Below are 21361 nucleotides of genomic sequence, written 5' to 3' on the forward strand. Positions count from 1 at the left end.
TGTGACTTTATTGCTGCCTTTAACCATTATGAACAGGAAGAAATCACGGGAAGAATTAACGAATTCTCTTATCAGATGTTGACACCCACAAAAATCTCTAAGTCCACACAAGAGGAAACAGTTATAGTATTGTTTCTGTTTGAAAGACACTGAGGGGGTTCTCTTTAGAATACTTTTCTTATGGACTCATATTTGCCAAGAAAGATAAATTATACAAGTTGCAGTGCTTTGTGCTTTAGTCTCTGTTATGTAACATTCTTTGGAGGACAGTCGATACTAGATGATGCTGCTACCATTACTCTGTTATTCTCCTAGGTTTAGGAGAATTGAAAAATGCCTCCTTTCTAGAAGGAAGACTGAAGCCATTATTCTCCTTCCTAATATTGGACAGTAGCTTATTTTTGGCTTTGTTTGCTATATTGTCTCACATTGGCTCACACTAACAAAAAATTGTCCCTCGCGTAAATTTTTTTCCCTGATAATGATTTAACTGGTTCTTCAGAAATCCTAAATTCTCTGGAAATTCCAGCTCTCGTAGTAGGATGAAACACGAACCGACAGGAAGACAAAAGATGAACAACTCAGATGCTTCAGTCTGTTCAAAGAAATGATTCACAGTCTCAGCATGTAGACGGTTAACGTGTGCAGGCATCATTTCTTCCAGTGAAATCAGCACTGTATACCATCTCAACTAATCACACGGTTCCCTTCGTGAGTCGGCAGCCGTTTGAAAGTAGGCGTAGCGATCTGATCACTGTGAGCTCGATTTGGAAAGTTTGGGAAAAAATGCCCACGGGCTGCAGCTCTAAGTGTTTAGTTAGAGCTGATAACAGTATGAAAATCACTGGCATCAGGTGAAGCGGTTCTTTGCCTGAGCTGTTTGTTTTATTGACTATTCATCATGTATACATGGATCTTGGGACTAAGGATATGCAAAACCATCCTTGCTCCATTATCTTTGAATGTTGATAAATGACATACTGTTAAGAGAAAACACAAATGTCCAAATGAGTGTTCGGATCATTTTGTTTCGAGGCTGGGCTTTTCCGCATGCTGCGGATCTGTCCTGTGATTTCACTCAAGTGACAGTTTCACTCAAGTGACACCCACTCCTTGCCTGCTTACAGTGATGGGTCTAACTATCACACTGTTACTGCTTACATGCAAATGCTTAGGGGACCAGTCCTTTCAAAGGCTTGGATTTCAAAGCTAGGTATAAGCCCCTATGCGTGAATTTCGTGGATTTAGTGTAACTTCTTACTGGCTCCACGGTATGCCCACATTTCCTTATCTGAGTACTGGGGGCTTATTATTTTTTCCCGTTTTTTTCGGTCAAAACCATACCAAGCGCTGTCGTTTTGGTGTTTCCTACAGGCTGTGGAGTGGGGCTGTGACGAAGTCACCAAGAAGGCCTGTTACAGTAAGGGCAAATCAAAGGTAAGGAGCGTGTGCCTAAGGAAGGGTGTGGCCACCTGTTGGAAGGAATATATGTGGGGCATTTGAATATGAAGGCCATTCCTGATGATAGTGCCATGGAAATTGGAAACAAGCACGATGCAAAATATAGGTACAGTGGATTCTCAAAGCTTTAATGTTTAAATCAGGATTAACCACGGTTTCCAAAAAGGATTGGGACTATAAGATCCGATCTGATTTGCACAATTAATCATTAGGCTGTGACATGAAATCAATTGGCCGTAATATCATTCAGAAAAATATGGGCCTGAATGTTTGAAGTAACATTTTGATTCCCCCCCATCATATCTTAGAGCTAATCCCATAAAGTGACCATTTGATAAATAAAATTATTACATCAGAAATTATGAGGTTTCTTTATAAATTCATCTTAACCTATGTATAAAATTAAACTCCTTCTCTCTCTCTGTCTGCTACCCATTTTCCATATGAACATTTGCATCCCCAGGTTTCTAAGGGAAGAGCAGTTGAATATCACACACACACACAATGCTTGTTTTTTTGTTTGTTTATTTATTTATTTATTTATTTTGAGAGAGAACACAAGCAGGGGAGGGGCAGAGAGAGAATCCCAAGCAGGCTCCCCACTGTTAGTGCGGAGCCCCAGTGCAGGGCTCAAACCCATGAACCGGGAGATCATGACCTGAGCCAAAATCAGGAGTCCGATGCTTACTTGACTAAGCCATCCAGGTGCCCCTGGAAAGAGCAGTTTATAGCCAAGGTTGGAAATGCGTTTCTTGAGCAACTGTGCATGGGGTAGACCTGCTTCCACACAGTTGGCAGGCTCAATAAAAGCAGAGTTCCTTCATCCAAGGAAATCTGTTTCTGAGAAAGTTACACCGCATCATCTTGAGGAAATTCTCTTGCAGCTGGTACATGGGCTCATTATGTCTCGTTCTGACAGTGATGGTCTTACTTTATGGGAGTACGGTCCTTTCCAATGTGAATCACACTATGTGTTAGAGTGAAGAACAGATACACAAAGAACAGCAAGAAAGGTTCCCTGTGCCAATGTGATCCCAGAGCCAAGAGCTTGGGGAAAGTGTGGCGAATGGAGTGAGCACTGGTAAAAGATCGTCACGCTGTCTGTACTTGGGTAAGACTGTTATGCACTTTATTTTACCCATTTGCATTGCCCATTTCTGTCTTTCAAGTTAACGGGTTTGAGAGTCAGACACGGAGGGCAGTCTTAATCATTGGGTTTTCCAAAACTTGAATAACCAGGAAGAAGGAAGAGGGGAAGGAAGACAATGCAATCTTAGCCAGGGAAATGCTAGGAGACGAAGAAAGAGAAAGAAGGCAGAAATTTCCAGGGGCACCTGGGTGGCTCGCTAAGTTACGCATCCGACTTCCACTCAGGTCACGATCGCACGGTCCATGGATTCAAGCCCTACATCAGGCTCTGTGCTGACAGCTCAGAGCCTGGAGCCTGCTTTGGATTCTGTCTGCCTGTCTGTTTGTCTGTCTCTTTCTGCCCCTCCCCTGCTCATGCTCTGTCTTTTTCTGTCTGAAAAATAAATAAACATTAAAAAAAAAAAAAAAAAAAAAAGTGTCCTTCCCTTTTTTGGCCACAAGTCTCCTTGTTTCCTTATGTGTTTAAGGATTATTAATGTAGCCAGTGTTTCTTTCTGCTTATAGTCTATGTGTCAATAATTTTATAAGAATCAATGTGGTAGCCTTTTCCTAGCAGGTCATTACTACTCAGAGTGAAAAACTGCTTCTGCTGAGTCAAAACTGACCCATGTTTTGCCTTAAGCTATGGCCACTTGGTTGTTTGGTCATGAGGTTGGAAATGAGGCAAGTGACCATCAGAAACAGAGGGGAAAGGCCATCTTTCCTTCCATTAGGTGATGGGCACTTGATTGACACGAGGGATCAATCATTCCTACCCTCGGCTGAGTTTTCCGAAACACAGAAGACAAGTGAGTGAAGGGAACATTGTCAAATGAAAGCAGACCTTCAAGCTCCGTATGTTTCTGGTTTTAATAGGTTAAAAACAATGGCACCTCTCAGTAGTTGTAAATTGATTGAAACGGCATTTGTGGGTGGCATTTTTTAAGCCTGTCTTAACACAGATGAAGATGAGTTTCACCTGCCAGGACTCGAGGGGCGATCGGACGCTCTCGTGCGTTGTACTAAGTGTATTGATGGGCCCGAACACACTTGTGCACAACCTGTGCTCAGCTGGAATGGAATTCGGTTGTGTAGCCGACCCGTGTGCAGTAAAAGTTCACGTGTGAAAAATAACGTGATGGGCGCGTCGAGGCACCAGCCTAAGCAGCCCCGGAGGGGGGATCTTTGGATGGGGAGAGCAGAGGGAGGGACATCCAGCCTTTCCGTCCTCCTTTACTTGCTCATGTTTCTCATTGAGCAGTCCTCGTACTTTTTTTTTTTAATGTTTATTTCTGAGAAAGAGAGAGAGAGAGCGGGGGAGGGGCAGAGAGGGAGGGAGGCACAGAATCGGAAGCAGGCTCCAGGTTCCGAGCTGTCAACACAGAGCCCGACGCAGGGCTCGAACCCGCAAACTGTGAGATCCTGAGATCTGAGTCAAAGTCAGACACTTCACTGGCGGAGCCCCCCGGGCGCCCCTCTGGTAACCAAACTGGGCCACACGGGAGCCCTCTGGTACTTTCTTAAAGTGGCACCTGACACAGCAGCCATCGGGTGAGAGCCCAGAGCCCAGCTGCTGAACACAGAAGAGAAGGAGGTAGGACACTTCCTATGCAAAGGAGCAGCCTGGCTCGTCCCTGAATTCACGACTCAGACAACCCAAATTTCTCTGTTCTTTTTTTTTTTCCAAGAGAGACCGCCTCTTTTTTGAAAACATTTATTTATTTATTTACTTATATAATTATTTAGAGCATGCACAAGTGGGAGAAGGGCAGAGAGAGGGAGAGAGAGAATCCCAGGCAGGCTCTGAGCTGTTCCAGCTCCAGGGCTGGAACCCATGAACGGTGAGATCACAACCTGAGCTGAAATCGAGAGTCGGCAGCTCAACTAACTGGGCCACCCAGGCATCTCGAAACTTCTGTTCCTGTTCTGACAGTTCAAGAGGCCAGATCAGAAAACATTTTCACAGAGTCACTTCAGCCACAGCTGTCCCCTTGTCCACGGTTTTGCTTGTGGCAGCTTCCATTTCCGACAGCCAATTGTCCCGAAGCAAAGGCTCCTCCTTGTGATCTATCAGAAGGTCAGTAGTGGCCTCACGCCCCGTCACAGCACCTATGGCGTTCACCTCCCTTCTTCAAGGTTTTTTAATGTTTATTATTTTTGAGAGAGACAGAGAGTGGGGGAGGGGTAGAGAGAGAGAGAGACAGAATCGGAAGCAGGCTCCAGGCTCCGACCTGTCAGCACAGAGCCCGACGAGGGGCTCGAACCCACGAACCGTGAGATCGTGACCTGAGTTGAGGTTGGACGCTGAACCGGCTGAGCCACCCAGGCGCCCCTCCCCTCCCTTCTTTTCATCACGTAGGCATCTCACCATCCACAGAAGAAGGGAGGTTGTAACACAGTAAGATATTTTGAGGGAGAGAGAGCGAGAGCCCACATTCACAAAACTTGTACCACGGTGTATTACTATAATTGTTGTGTTTTGTTATTTGTTTCTGTAACCTCTCACCGTGCCTAGCTTCCAGATGAAACTCTATCACAGCTGTGACCGTATAGGAAAACTCATACTATATATAGACAGGGCTTGGTACTAACCGTGATTTCAGGCATCCACTGGGAGGTCTTGGAGAGTGTCCTCATGGATGAAGGAGGCCTGTTGTCACATCTATTTGGAGGAGTGGAATTCAGGCTTTTCTTAATAGCCCTGAGTTTAGAAATGAGAATTCAGCGATTTCGTATTTTTTGTTTGTGCACGGTGTTATGACAACTCACACAGAATTACAAAGTTTCCCTTCTCCCCAAAATGAAAAGAATAATGCAAAATGTGACATCTAGAAAATGAGAAAAATGCCAGCCATTTGGCGTGAATGCATGTTTGTTTTCTCTCTCCCCTAACAGTGGTCTGTGCAGCATGGTGTATATACAGCCAGCATGCCAGGCGCGGAGGAGGGGGGCTGAGCTGCGGGGCGGTGGGAACATTCCTCAGCTGGCTACAGGGCAGGGGAGAAGAAAGGTGACCCATTTCCCCGCCTCCTGGTATTGCTGGGACCCACACGGGCACCATTTCACATGTAGTCCGTTCAACTGACCGTTCGTGGATGGAGGTCAAGAAAATGTCACCAAATCTTTGATTCAGGCCCATTTAGAAGAGAAAGCAGGCACTGAGGCTGCCAGTTCTCTGTGAGGTTTGAGTCCAGTTGTACTTGGAAAATTTTCAGGGAGCCTGGGTGGCTCCGTCAGGTAGGCATCTGACTTCTGCTCAGGTTATGATCTCACGGTTCCGTGAGTTCAAGCCCCTCATCTGGCTCTGAGCTGACAGCACAGAGCCTTCTTGGGATTCTCTCTTTCTCCCCCTCTCTCCCTCTGCCCCTCCCCTGCTTCTGCTCTCTCTCTCTCTCTCTCTCAAATAAACTTAAAAATTTTTTCAGCTCACTTTGGGGAAAGAGCATGACGTTACCTACAATGACTCAAACGTTTTCACGCAGCCAAAGGAAGAAAAACCCGTTTTTCTGTATTCTAAAATTTTTTAGAATAAAGTCTGTTGTATTACTTTCTTTCTCAAGTGCCAGTATAGACACTGGCTTCGAGAATTATTTAAATGTCTATCAAACAAATATTATTTTAAACGCAAACAGGCAGTTCTCCCTGCCCTAACACGGGTGCCTCGTCTGTCTGGGGTCACTCCGCAGCCCTTTCCGCCGTGCCCTGTAGGAAATGCATGGGCTGTCGAGGGCACCAGGAGCTGCTTGGTGTACAAGCCGGAGTTTATAATTCTCAGTTTTCTTGCTCGTGATCTCATCACAGTACTTTGAGCACCAAGTTCCTAGGATTACTTAGTGGGAGAGTTTTGATTGGAGTCCAGGGCTCTGTGTATGGTTCCTCCTGTGGTTCCCCTGTGGTTCTATTAGCCACGTTGTCCAGCTGTGCAAGGACTGGAAAGAAAACATGACACCATCGTGCTCAGGAGCCTGGTGGCATGTGGGGGTCGCTTGGACCTTTTCGCCCAAAGCACCTGCATTTGGAATTCTTTTTTTTTTAATTTTTTTTTTCAACGTTTATTTATTTTTGGGACAGAGAGAGACAGAGCATGAACGGGGGAGGGGCAGAGAGAGAGGGAGACACAGAATCGGAAGCAGACTCCAGGCTCCGAGCCATCAGCCCAGAGCCTGACGCGGGGCTCGAACTCCCGGACCGCGAGATCGTGACCTGGCTGAAGTCGGACGCTTAACCGACTGTGCCACCCAGGCGCCCCTGGAATTCTTGACCTAAAGCGTGCAGCACACTACAGACTTGAATTTATTCCATATAATTGCTGCAAAAATTGAGGATTCTTTGGGTGAGATGCTAACAACCTGTATAGGTCCTGTGCGGCAAGTTTGGGTTTTTTTAAATTGAGGTGTCCCCAACAAGTTTTGTGTGGAGTTAGTTCAGTTGAAAACAGTCCCATATGTAAATATATGCATAATAAATACACTTTCATTTGTCAATACCTTGTGTATTATGTAGCATACAATAGATATGTTAATATATATCCATATACAAATGTGTCTATTTATATCTGTATGCTTATAGGTATGTACATCTTGATTTAAAACTATAGGTATGTTGGCATCCATATATTTATTTAAATTTCTGTGGGCACCTGGGTGGCTCATTCGGCTGAGCACCCGACTCTTCATTTCAGCTCAGGTTGTGATCTCATGGCTTGTGAGATCAAGCTCCATGTCAGGCTCTGTGCTAACAGTGCAGAGCCTGCTTGGGACTCTCTCCCTTTCTCTCTGACCCTCCTCTGCTCATGCTCTCTCTCTCTCTCTCTCTCTCTCTCTCTCTCTCTCTCTCAAAATAAATAAGCTTTTAAACTTCTGTAATCTGTATGCAGCTATATACATATATAATACATGTGTATCTTATACACATATGTCTTACATATATGTCTCATACCCACATGTATGTATACACACACACACACAGACACACACACATCTGATTGGATGATGCAAGTTCTCAAGATCCAACTGGTCATCGTGACTTTCAGTAAATGTACATTGAACATGAGAGGCACGTGCAGTTACTATCAATTACTCTTTGGCACTCTGGATGCTTGCAAAGGTGATGCATCACTAAGAGAGACATTCTGCTTTCAGTGGGAGTGCTGTGATTAGCATAAATGCTGCCAGGCTCCAGTCCTCACCCTCCACCCCTAATATCGATGGGCCGGCCGTGGGCTGGGGATTGCTGAGACGTCCACCCTGTTTATAGGTCATCTTTCTACACGGTTACGTTCTTTCTTCAAGCAGAACATACCCCTTGGGGAAAAAATGATGAACTCTGTAAGGCAAAACCAGTTAATTCATTGAGAAAATGGTCCTAAACCGTGTGTTTGCTGTCCTGGGGTCGGGGCCGTAGGTCCTTGAGACCAAGTGGGCATTGGCCTGCTGCCATCTTGAAAGCTCTTCCAGTGAGTCAGCAACTGTGCATCCCAGCTCTCAATTCAAATAAGAATTGCTTTGAAGTCAAGGACAGGTTGACCCGCCTGCGGGATCACAGGCACACACGGGTTGCTTAATGTTCAAGTGTTATTATCAAAGTGTAGATTGATGACCCTCCTTATCAACAACAGAAGCCATGTGGCAGGCTGCGAGCATCCTTGGAAATCAGCACTGTGGCTTCTTGGAAAAGCAGAATTCATTTAATTCCCTTAAACCACGTCCGCAATACAGAAATGGGATAAAAAGAAACAATTCTTAGATGAGAAAAGGAAACTCGAAGATATTTAGATGAGTCGATTTACAAGACAAACCTGTAATAGGATCTCCTAACAGGACTTCTACATCAAGCCTGCACTTTAAAACAAGCGGTATTTCTAGAACATTTAAATAACCCACGAAATGGCCAGGCGTGTACCTGTGACCCACAAGGCGATCCACTGGGAAGGAGATTTTCCGCAGGAGAATTTGAGCCTTAGGCTCGGCTGCAGCAGGACATTGATTATGGAGAGCCCGGCACTCGGGCCATTTCCTTTCCTTGGTAATTCCGACTTTCTGATTCCTAAATTTATCTGCTGCTCAGAAGCTAAGTACCTTTACTTTCTTCCATTCCTGTATTTTCTACATTTCTCTTTTGTCTAAACTTACGCCAGTTTCTCTTAAAAAAAATTGTCTTGAATGCATTATTTGTTTAGGGTTCACATCCAACCTGCTCCTAGAATCAGCTGAATCAGTCTGTGAATTAAACATGAGGTGACTTTTAAGGGAGTTCAAGCAGGGAGGCTGTGAGCTGAGCCAGACTTCGGGCAAATGAGTTCAGCTCTTGACACATAAGAAGAAACACAGAAGTACACATGCCTCCAAAAATTCCTCTTATGGGACACAATGGGCAAACGACCTTGTCCTAGCCTCGCTGGTGATAATGCAAACCTCCTCCTCCCTCCGCCTCTCCTCCTCCATCTGGTGCATCCCAGCATGATCCTGAGCTCATCTAGAACATTACCCTCGTCGGGTCCCATTTACAGTGCAAGGCTGGGTCTGTCCTCCATCCTTGAGAAAAAGACCGTGCAGACATCCATGTCCGATCGTCCTGGTCCTTGACATCTTTCTCCCTCCTGCCTTGCATCCTCACTGAGCAGGGGAGCCCACGGGCACGTGACCATTCGGAGACAGTAGAGCCCCCAAGCACCCTCTCACATTCTTACGGGAACAGGCTTGTTACGATTCTCTGTTCCAGTTGAAATAATATGGCGCCACCCCCACCATTTGCTTTTTTCTAAGATTTACAAAAAGTAGGAGTTGGATTTGTCCAGCCTCTCTGGCATACTTCTGCAGGCTGGTTATCCCATTCCCTAACCTGCTTCATCAAGGCTGTGATGGGCCTTCATGAATGATAATGACCTCCAGTCTTTTCTTCACTTTGTCTCTCTTTTGGAAGATAAAGACAAACATCCATTTGTTATCATGATTGTTTCCCTTCCCATAATTGATTAGAGGCACTTGCTTTCTCTCCACCCTGTCTGTAGGCATCCTCTTTCAGTCGGGATCTTGGAATAACGTACCCTTGGCTGTGTTCACGGTTGTAGGACTGTTTCTGGCACATTCTGCCTTGTGTCAGTCTCTTGCTTTAAACGGCCACAGACTCCTTCTTGAAAGAATTCTAAAAGCACAACAAAGAACAAATAAAATCCTCACCTGTCTCCATTGTTTGTAATTTTCCATCTCATATTGATTACAGTATCAGGTTTGCGTCTGTTTCATCTGCTAGGGCATCAAACCCTCCCAGCCCATGTTCTCCAAAGTTATTTGTGTCTGTTTGTTTTCGTTTTTGTTTGGTTTTTTGGAGTCTCCCTCAGACATGCTTAGGCTTCAGTTTTTCACACTTGTCTTTGCCCACTCCCGTGCCCCTGTGCTGTCTGATGTGGGCGGTCCCCTGCACCCCTCCTCTGCCTCTTCCATGTGGTCCCTGAGCCTCGGAATGGAGAACCATGTGACTCTTTGGAGTCTTGTTTTGTTCTTTCCCTTTAGAACTCTCTGCCCTTTCCTTGGTCATAAAAACAGAACAGAACAGAACAGAACAGAACAGAACAAGCCTCTTCCCCGTCTGACATACCTTTCTCAGTTACCCAATTTACTGCCTCCTGTTTATTCTCCTTGATTCTTCTGATACTCAACTTAGGTCTTCCACTATTTTTTTTTTCCCCTCGAGGGGTGTCCGGATTAGCAGCTGGTGATCATTTGCTACCACTGCTAGTAATGGTCTTAGGAGAGTTACCTACCCTTGACATTTCACTTTACATTTAGAGAGGAGATCCCAAAACTTAGCTCTTTTCAATGTCATGGTGACCAGGCCAACAAGCAGACTGAGTTATGGCAAATCAACACCCCATGGAGACTGGGGTTCCATTTGATCGGAGAGGGCATTGCTGTGCCAACAAACGCAGGGCTTCTTACGTGGGGCAGCGCGTGATTCAAACCGTCCTGGATCGCGCAGCATCTGCTCTGTCCACCCGGTTGGTTCCTCACCACGTCCTGTTGGTTCACTGCATCCTGGCTTTGCACCTTCACACTTCCGCCCGGTCCAGGCACTGAATGACCGGGGACCCAATTAAGGAAGCGGTTTCCTGGCCTGCCTCCCGAACGGTAGTCTCCCTATCTCACGTTTAGCTTCCACATTGATTCCTGAGTGGTCCTTCAACCGCAAACATTGGGTCAAGGTCAGACTGCAAGCAGTGCAAGCTCACGAGGCGTCCCTTCACCTTCTGGGTAAAATTCACATTCGTGAGGCACAACTGGCCCATGTCTGGCTCCCCAGATTATGTGTTACCTCTTCCATCTGCAATGGAAGTGCCACACTTTGTCTAGCCACGGCGCCTTGCCACGGTCCCCTCCCACTGCCTGGAGTGTCTTTTTTTCCCCCTTAGGTCAGCAAAATCCTCCAAGTGTCAGATGGCGCTTCCTCCAGGAAGCCTCACTGAATTCTATTCTTCCTTTAAAACTTACATTAGATGTCACCTCCCTTGGGAAGGCTTCCTACATTTCTTCCCTTCCCCTCCCCTCTGCAGGTAGTAACATATTGTTCTATGGATAGCTCTATATTAGTTGTTATGGCCCTGTATTTTCATTTTCTGCTAAGTGCTTAGATCGTGACCTCTGGCACATGTCTGTCAGAGGATATCTAATCAGTAAATGCTTGCTGAATGAATGAAGGGCTTTGTAGCTCAGAAGTCCATGAACTATTATGACCGTGCCCCAGATTTTCTATGCATGTTTTGCAAGCACGAGACATATTCAACTCTGGGTGGACACCCAGCGTGGGGTTTCTGCTGGGCAGCCTTTCCTTTTTAGTTACATTTTTACTTTTGCATAAAGAGTCAAAAATATTTATAGATTCTCACCGTGTATGTAACAACGGTTTGAAAACTTGATGTAAAACTTGTTGCAATTTGTATCCAGAGTTTCACCTGTGACCCTTCCCTTTGGAGAAGCATTTGTAACATTTTTTTTTTTTTTCCAAAGTTCTGGAGAAGTTTTCTAAGACACTGTTTCATGAGCGGTATCTCATAGCTTCCTTTTATTTATTCTCCTAACACATGTCAAAGGTGATTTAAGGTTTGCAGTGTCAACAGGTACAATTCGAAATGAAACCACATTCATCAGAAGACACATGCTTTGAGCTTTTAATTGAATGTATATTTATCTTCATAAATGTCTTCTATTGAACAAGTAGTATGCAGGTAACGAAGGTCAGATTATTTAACAGTTTTGTTGTCATTTTTTGGTCAATATCTAAAAGGTTTTTTGTTTGTTTGTTTTCTTTTTCTCTTTAGTGGTTAATTATCATTTAATTTGTTAGCCGATCATAATATATTCAGATTAACCATTCCTTTCGTGTTCAGGACTTGGTAACATGTTTCTTGTGATTTTTTTTTTTTTTTTCTTCTCAGGAGGAATGTCAGAACTACATCCGCGTGCTTTTGGTGGGTGGTGACCGGTTATTTACCTGTGGGACCAATGCTTTCACGCCTGTCTGCACCAACCGCTCGGTAGGTGTTCATTTTGAGCGTTGACAGAATTTAATACTGGGAAAATCCAAACATTCTGTTAAAACTGTAGTTTTACATGTATGTCTATTCCCTAAGGAGTCATTTTTTAATTAAAAAATATATTTTTCGAACTCAATGTTCAATGTATTGATTTATTACTAATCACATCGTCTATTATATAAAGAGCTGAACATAACTATAACTTGTTTAATTAAATTTAAATATGTTTCTAAACTGCTTCTATCAGCTTTATCCCCACCAGTGATCCTGAACACAAATCCTCAACATGCTCTTCATTTATCTTGATTTATTATAGAGATACTGCTAAGTATATAAAATCCTAATCCAAAGGAAGAGAATCATAATCCAAAGGATTATGATGAGAATCATAATCCAAAGGAAGAAAATAGAATTTACAAGTTGGATGAGAGCAACGTCAAAAAGCATGAAAACAAGCAAACAAGCGAATGAAGCCCTAGGCAAAGTGAAGTTCCAACCTGTCCTTTTCCTTTTTCTTTCAACCTGTCCTGTGACAGAGGAATTTCCGGCACCCGCGTCTTACACCTGTAGGTCAGAGCACATGGGCAGTCTTCCTAGTTGGAGATACTGGTCTGGTGTTCCACAGGGAGCATAATGAAGAATTACCATGATGTTCATTTCCCGGTCACAGGACTCTTCTCAAAGCCTGAATTTATTCATCTGCGATATTTCCACGCTAGCATTCAGTTATTGGAAATATAGGGAGGACGACAAGGAGGATCACAGAGGGGGCCCCCAGTATCACACCCCGTTCTAAACGCTTTGCACCTACTCGGTTATGGAACCCTGACATCTACCCCATGTGGTGGTTGTCCTTTGGTCCCTGTTGTCCTAGGAAATTTTCTCGTTCAATGATTGGTTGGGAATCCAGCATCCGAGAAGCTGGGTTCACAGCCGATGGTCTGCAAGACCATCGAGTTGTCTGTCCGAAAACTGACATAGTAGAGTCTTGGAAATTGGGGCTATGGGGTACAAAATAGCACGCACCCTTACCTGTGAGCACAGTTTGGGGCTATTCATAACGTTTGAATTCACTTATAGTGATACATTTGTGCTTAATCTTTATTGTGGTTTCTATTTATATAAATACTGAAATTGGCTTCATTAAAGTGGAAAGATCTGCAGTGCCCATGCATTATAAACAGAACCCACACACAGAAGTCTTAACTTGGTATTTGTGAATTCAGTGGCACCCTGTCCAGCCAGTCTGAGGGGACAGTGAGGGAGATGACGGGTGGATTCTCTGTCCACGTCCTCCGCCGGATGTTGCCATCAGCACGGGAGTGTGAACATTTGTCGTGTCTTACCCTGAGCCCCAGAGAGTTTGTTGCACCATGCCTTATTTGCAGTTCAGGAGGACCTAATCCATTAACACCATTAAAGGGCTTTCAAGAGCGATAATTGGTTTCCTCTGTCTTGCCCTTGCCCGTAGTTGAGCAACCTGACCGAGATCCATGATCAGATCAGTGGTATGGCCCGCTGTCCCTACAGTCCCCAGCACAATTCCACGGCTCTTCTCACGGCCGGTGGGGAGCTGTACGCTGCAACAGCCATGGATTTTCCTGGACGAGATCCTGCCATTTACCGAAGTCTGGGCATCTTACCTCCTCTCCGCACGGCACAGTACAACTCCAAATGGCTTAATGGTGAGTGTTACCGGCACGGCTGATTCCCCACCTCCTTTGTCTGTAATGCCTGGTTACTTCATGCTTTGAAAGCAAACTCACAGCTTCTGCAGACAAACAATTTCTTCATTTTCTTTTTTAAACGTTTATTTATTTTGAGAGAGAGAAAGCGAGAGCGTCAGAGAGCGAGGGAGAGGGAGAATGAATCCCGACAGCTTCCATGCGCTGTCAGCACAGAGCACGACGTGAGGCTTGATCTCATGAACTGTGAGATCATGACCGGAGCCAAAATCAGGAGTCAGTTGCTCAGCTGTCACCCAGGCGCCAGTTTCTTCATTTTCTAAAGAAACCAAATATAACTTGTTTTGTACATCTGTGTGGAAGGGCATTGTATGTGGCTCTGTAGTAGGAGGAGGGAAGAGATACGGTCAACACCGTGGACCAGGATAATGGGGCTAATGTTGACATGACTATTCATGGACCTTAGGCTGCTTTTTAGGCTATTGTTTGAAGTTCAGGAAATTTGATGTTGTATCAGAGATATCTGTACATCCATATACATTCTTTCTTAACTTATCATAAATGTAAAAAAGGGGAGTTACAAGCATTTTATGGAATTTTCAGACACCGTGTAAGAGAATGCGTTTGGCCACACGTGGCTCCAAAGAGCTTGATCAATGTTAGAAAAAAGGCTGTCAAGTCACACAAATAGAACTTTGGGGTAGGTGTCTTCAGAGTTCCTTCCCTCAGTGGCTCAAGAGTCAGTAAGCACCCCAGCCTCGTCACTGATGTGTCCCTGCCGTCCAGTGTTCCGTGTGGTCCTCGGGCTGGCTCTGCTGGGGGTGGATGGGTAGTCAGCACTCCATTTTCAGGCACTGCATCCAGATATGACGATATCCAGTAGGAGAAGAGGCCGTATTCCTTGTGTCTTGTTTTGTCTTTCCTTTCCTTTCCTTTCCTTTCCTTTTCTCTTTTCTTTTCTTTTCTTTTCTTTTTTCTTTTCTTTTCTGCAAAACCAGAAACCCCTAGAAGACCTTAGAAGACATCCTTTCAATCCTGGACTAGAAGTTGGTCACCTCCTCACTAAACAGAGAGAAGGTTCTACCAACCATCTGAATAGAGGTTGACCTCGTACGATATCCTCATGTGTGCCAGCTGAAATTCATCCCTTTGTATGTGTGTATGTTCATGTGTCAGTGTGACCACACACACACACACACACACACACACACACACACACACACAGTGTTAAATGGATAGATCCATGTACCACCTGTCATCCCTCTGACAGTTTGTACGAAGACAAAGTTTTGAGCTTACCATTATACTTTTTCTTATTTTGAGCTTTCGAGTTCTATGAAGATTTACTGGCCTTTTGTCAAGTACAAGCAAATTATGGGGACCAGAATTTCCCAACCTCCGCACTATTGATGTTTTGGAACAGATAATTTTTTTTTTTAATTTTTTTTTTCAACGTTTATTTATTTTTGGGACAGAGAGAGACAGAGCATGAACGGGGGAGGGGCAGAGAGAGAGGGAGACACAGAATCGGAAACAGGCTCCAGGCTCTGAGCCGTCAGCCCAGAGCCTGACGCGGGGCTCGAACTCACGGACCGCGAGATTGTGACCTGGCTGAAGTCGGACGCTTAACCGACTGCGCCACCCAGGCACCCCATGGAACAGATAATTCTTTGATGTGTGTGGTGGGAGGCCGTCCTCGTTATCAGAAGGTGGTTCTCAGTATCTCTGGCTGATACCCACTAGATGCAATAGCATTCCCTCCCCCCACCTCATTGTGCCAATAAAAAAAGTTCCAGAACTTTCCAAATCTCTCGTGGCGGGGTGGTGCCTGTGGTTGAGAATCACCGGCTTAGGCTCATTATGTGTATTTATGTGTATATGTGTATACAAACAGGACGCAAGCATTTTGCCAAATAATGTAGTCAAACCAACCATCAATTTGCCTTTAAAGAACCCCCTTGTGGAAAAGAGAACGTCCTCATCAACTTTCTCCAGTAATTTGAATGTGCTTCCAGTAATGTGCTTCCGGAGGGCAACATGAGTTGTTTTCCTAAACTGAAGTCGTAACTAGCTTTTCTTCATTAACATTATTTTTGTTGAACTGGTTTCAGTCCCCTTCAGGCCCTGAAGCTTTCATCTGTGGAGCTTAAAGTTCCTCTTTCTAGTCGTTTGTTGATTTTTCTGGCCAAGCAAAGTTTCCAGTGAAAAATCAAAATTACCTGCCCCCAACCAAAGGCACTGTAATTAGAGTTCATTCAAAACAAAGGAAAAAGTAATCAGGAATACCATGTACCGCCTCTCTTTTTTTCCCCCCAAAAGTGACCCCCTGAAGAGTATCCTGGAAACATAATTCAGGTCACGGCATGAGTTACAAACATTGGCTGTCCCTTTGCACGTGACTCAGATGCCCACTGGCTGATCAGATGGTCAGATTCTGTCAATGTCTGCACGGAACCCTTTCTGTTTGAACGTCAGGTGACCTGAGAAGGGCAGTGGGGGACCTAACTGCTTACCATAGTCACTGTGGGCATGCTGTCATTATTTGTCAAACATACTGAGTAATGTTTTGGGTTCCTCAAATGTGCTGCTGTTTATATGTGATCTAATCCAACAACTTCAGCAATGGAAAATAAGTCCGAGGTAAACATGGTAAAACTGTCCCTCAGCCCACCTTCTCATCTTCGTCCCCGGGACACCGAATGGTCTGCTGCCCTCAGCTCCACCCACCCCCACCCACCCGCCAAGGAAGGCCCCCCCTCTCGGGGCGGAGAGCAGAGAGTTCCTGCGTGTTGAGTGTTGCTTGCATCTCCTGTGTCCTGTTGGGGCACTGCTGCCTTCTACTGAACCCCAAGATGTTGTTTCTACTCCTGGTTGACCCTGGTTTTCTGCTCCGACTGACCTTTCATCCAGGATAGATTCTGGCCCTTAACCGCACACAGTTCTGCGTCTGTCCCCACACTGAGCCTGGATATAGGGACATCTGTCCTCACTGGCCTGCCTGGATGCAGGGACATCTGTCCTCACTGGCCTGCCTGGATGCAGGGACATCTGTCCTCACTGGCCTGCCTGGATGCAGGGACATCTGTCCTCACTGGCCTGCCTGGATGCAGGGACATCTGTCCTCACTGGCCTGCCTGGATGCAGGGACATCTGTCCTCACTGGCCTGCCTGGAATCCATACTTTACATCCCGTCTTCTCCTTCCTTGTTGACCAGACACCCTTGTCTCAGTTCTTTTCCGCTGTGTTCCAGAGTGATTTTCCTTTTTCATTTGAGATCGTTGCTGTACCTGTTATCCCTTCCTTTTTTCGTTGTTGTTTTCTTGTTTTTTGTTTTTGCTATGGCCTTAGATTTCTTCCTCTCGAGGAAGGACTTCCATCTTTTTATCAAACAAGCTGAAAACAGAGTTAGTGCTGCCGTATCAAGAAGGGGTCCTATTTCCGGTTGTGATTTTAGGGACCCGTTCAGTGAGGCTCTTACATTCCTCTCCAGAGTTTTCAGCTGATTGAGAATCAAGGCATGGAGGGGACAGATGGAGATCAGAGATTTGGATTTACTTGCACGAGTGGTGAGCAGGTGTGCTGGGAAACCCAGAGCTGGTGTGCTCGGTGGAGAATGTACAGACCACGACCTGCCCGCTGAGGAGGCACAAGCCTCTCACGCAGGGTCAGCAGGCAGCTCCCTCCACATCCAAGCTCCCACTTTGGGGCGTGGGAATCCCAGGGCCTTTTGACTGAAGATGCGGTTTCGTGATGCTCACTCACAGAAGTAAAGCAACAGGGCTTATGACTTACACATCTCAGACGGTCACTCCACTAACAGCTACTCACATATGATGATAACCAGAGCTTGCTTCTTTGTTTTAGAGATTCTTTGGTTTGGGCCAACATTTTTGCCTGGAGAGAGAGAAGGGTCTCAGCAGGTGAGGTGTGGAAGATAGATAGTACCTATTAACTACGATCGGCACAATTTTTGTGTTCAGATTCGGTGCTGGGGATCAATTTGTGCCCAGGACCACTTGCCCACACACAGACGGGGCCCTTTCCATAGTTCAGCTAGTTACTTTATATCAGGAAAACTTGGTGGTCTTCGAAGACTCGGGGAGGGGACCCTTCCTTGCCTGTTCCAGCTCTGGTGGCCCCAGGTATCCCTCAGCTTAGGACCACATCACTCCAGTCTTTGCCTCTGGGTTCACATGGTCTTGTCTCTGTGTATCTTTGCGTCTTCACTTGGCCGCCTTCATGTAAGAACCGGTCGTACTGGATTAGGGGCCCCCCATACTCCAGTGTGACCTCATCTCAACTAATCCTATCTATCATGACCCTGTTTCCAAGTAAGATCACATTTACAGGTACTGAAGGTGAAGACTTCCAACATTTCTTTTTTGGGGGGAGGGGCGGATCCTATTCAAGCTCTAACAGTGCCCTGATCAGGAAATGCTCAAATGTTGACATCTTAAGCTCCTGCACCTTATTTCTGATGGGAGTCCTACCTCTCCGTCTGTGCTAGGGGTGGGTACATCCTCTGCCCACTCCTTCGTCTCCTTGACTAAGCACACAGTGCTGTCTTCGCTTTACCGAAGGCACAGCTGTTTGTCATCTGTCTCTTCCTTGCGTCCACTTACACCTTCTCTGTCCACGGTGCCTCTCTCCTCCATCCCATGATCTCTGGGGCAGGAGTGCCCCCTCCTAGGCAGCATACTGAAATGGATTGGATCTCGCTTATTCTGAGTCAGAACTATTCCCTCTAAGGACTGTAGTGAAGTCTTAACAGAAACAAGTGCACTGACGCTCCGGTCTAAGCACACAGGCACAAAGGATGTTCTTTAGGATTTCAGGACATATAGACAGAGCACAACAGGCCAGGGACCTTTGGCCACCCAGCCTCTCGGGAACCTCTGTGCTTCAGGGTTTATCTTCAGCCAGATGGTGACATTGGGCTGTCCAGGCTCACTTCCTGCCAGGATACAAGGAGCCCTGAGTAAGGACCCACCAAGCCTCGAATGTCCCCAGGGACCTAGCACAAGCACCTGCTATAGTTCCAGCAATTTTCCTTGAGCAAGTTAAGCCCCTTGGATCAAATACCAGAGTTCCAGATACGGTTTCTTATTACACCCCCAACACTGTGAGTGTACCCCAATGAAGGGGTGTCTTAGCTGCACCCCTGCACCTGTGCAACAAGTCCCAGCTGGTGAGACGTTCTCTCAGCAAGGGCTGGCATGGAGCAGGGGAGCTGGCTGGCTACGGACACTTTCACCTGGTTTGCCTCTTCTCTCTTTCGCAGCCTGTGCGGTCCGGCTGCACCTGCTCTTTCTGCCCCGACTCCTCCTACTTCCTCCATGTGCACGGTTGGTGTCCTTGAGGGGCAAGTGTGAAGGGCGTGCCTTCCTCACCACGTTCCTTCGCACACGCTACCCATGCAGTCCTCCCTTCCCTTGCCTCCTCCCAGATCCTGGCCCCTTTTAGCTCTAGTTAGAGTTTCGGTTGGACCTCCCATCCCTTCTTGGCATGACGCAGGACTGTGTTGGAGCTCTCGGACATTCTCCTGCCGGAAACCCACAGAGTCCCATTCCACCTGCAGAGAAGGCCGAAGCCCGACCCGTGGCCTCCTGTTTCCTGTGTCCTCACTCCTTCCCCCACCCTTGCTCCCTCTGTTTTGGCCTCTTAAATGTTGCAACGTGCCGCTGGCTCTCTGCTCTTTCCCAGAGATCCGCGAAGAGCCAGGGAATAAACATCTCAAGCTTTGCAGTCAACTTTGTCCCCATTGGAGCTTTTCAGTTCTGTCCTCATCGCAGCCATTGCCAGTGCTTACCTGATCACAGGTGGCTGCGTGCTCATAATACTTTATTTATAGTTAGTGGGTAGGATTGGCCGGAAGACTAGTTTGCTGGCTCCTGTTCTATCTAGAAAGCTCTTTACCCCCCAAGATCCAGCTGGCCAACTGGCTTAGCTCCTTCCAGTCTTTGCTCAGATGGGGCTTCTCTATGGGACGTCCCCCATCACTTTATTTGAAGTGATGCTCTCTCCCATCTTGCCCGCTTTGTCCCCCTTACCACGCTCAGCTTTTATCCTTAACTCTTATGCCGTTTAGTGCTTGTCTCCTTCCTCCCCTAGAATGGAGGTTCCCCAATGGCTGGGCTAATGTGTTTTGTTCACTGATGTGTCCTGCATGCTTTCAACAGTGCTTGACACATAGTAAACACTGTAATTTTTTTTTTCTTATTTGAGAGCGAGAGAGCAAGGAAGGGGCAGAGGGGGAAAGAGAATCTTAAGCAGGCTTCAGCACAGAGCCTGATGCGGGCTTGATCTCACGACCCATGACTGTGAGATCGTGACCTGAGCCAAAATCAAGAGTCTCAACTGACTGAGCCACCTGGGTGCCCCGACACCCATAAATATTTTTTAAATGAATGAATTATTGGATGAGCCATTGGCTTCTGTGTCCACCCCTCACCCCCAAGTTTCTGACTTGCTCAAGTGCAGGAATGATATGTGGGCCATCTTTGTGCCCTGGGTTATCTCACTTTGTGCTTGAAACACAGTTGATGCCCTGTTAGTATTTGTTGAATGATTGGGAGAGAAGCGCGTTTCAAAATAGTAGAAATAGGAATGGTGTTGTTACCCCATGGGAACATGCCGTACCACTTGTAACCCAGAATTTAAAAAAAAATAGATTTGTGTGTTTGAAACTGATTCAGTCCCAAACATTTGAAAAAACTGTTCCTTTGTCTCTCATTTAGACACTCATTTTCAACCATTATTTATTCAGTCGGTTGTCAGAGGCAATGCAATCGATTGGATGGTGTTCTGGAGGAATTTGAAGCATTGAGTTATGTGTGTGGTAATGAATGTAAGTTTCAACATCAGATTTATCCTCTCGTGCCCAAATCTCTCTTAGAACAAATTTATGTGTTTAGAGAAAGACCTTAACAGCTTTGATGCATTAAAATACTAATCGTTAATAACGCTTATTAAATGATTACTGTAAGGAAGGATGGTAAATGTTTAATGGTCAATGACTAAAATAGAGAAGCTGTAAAACTGGCCTTTAAGAAATTGGCAATGAAGTTGGGGAAACAGTAAACGTATGAAAAGGGGGAAAATGAAATTTTCAAATTAATAGCATGCCAATTGAGTTTGTGGGTTCCAAGGGAACTATGTGCTTTCATATAGAAAAGATAAAAACAAAAACCTTGGTAAGAACTTGGAAAAACTAATTCATAAATGAGCCTTGGAGCACCTGGGTAACTCAGTAGGCTGAACATCAGACTCTTGAGGTTGTCTCAAGTCATGATCACAGGGTATTGGGATCAAGCCCCAAGTTGGGGTCTGCACTAATAGTGGGGAGCCTGCTTGGAATTTTCTCTCTCTCTGCCCCTCCCCCACTCCCTCTCTCTCTCTCTCTCTCTCTCTCTCTCTCACAAAAGCAAACAAACAAATAAATAAGCCTCAATAACTCAGCATGGACACCTACGTGGACATATCTTATTAGCACTCGGTGACCCTTGCGTTGTCCTTCTCTGGGGGGAGGTGCTTGCCTGTCTGTGGGTGGGGTTGCCC

At 45.8% G+C, this 21361-nt stretch overlaps 1 protein-coding gene across 3 annotated transcripts in view; it reads left to right on the forward strand.

Annotated features, from left to right (window-relative positions):
* SEMA5A (semaphorin 5A) overlaps positions 1-21361 on the forward strand; it is a 476129-nt gene that overhangs the window by 297445 nt on the left and 157323 nt on the right. For all 3 annotated transcript variants that reach the window (XM_047864782.1, XM_047864783.1, XM_047864784.1), the window contains exons 6-8: positions 1375-1437; positions 12020-12118; positions 13590-13803. In XM_047864782.1, coding sequence (XP_047720738.1) covers positions 1375-1437; positions 12020-12118; positions 13590-13803 — 376 coding nt within the window. The remainder of the gene's footprint in view (positions 1-1374; positions 1438-12019; positions 12119-13589; positions 13804-21361) is intronic.

This window comes from Prionailurus viverrinus, chromosome A1, assembly GCF_022837055.1.
Source record: "Prionailurus viverrinus isolate Anna chromosome A1, UM_Priviv_1.0, whole genome shotgun sequence".
NCBI classification, from domain to species: Eukaryota; Metazoa; Chordata; class Mammalia; order Carnivora; family Felidae; genus Prionailurus; species Prionailurus viverrinus.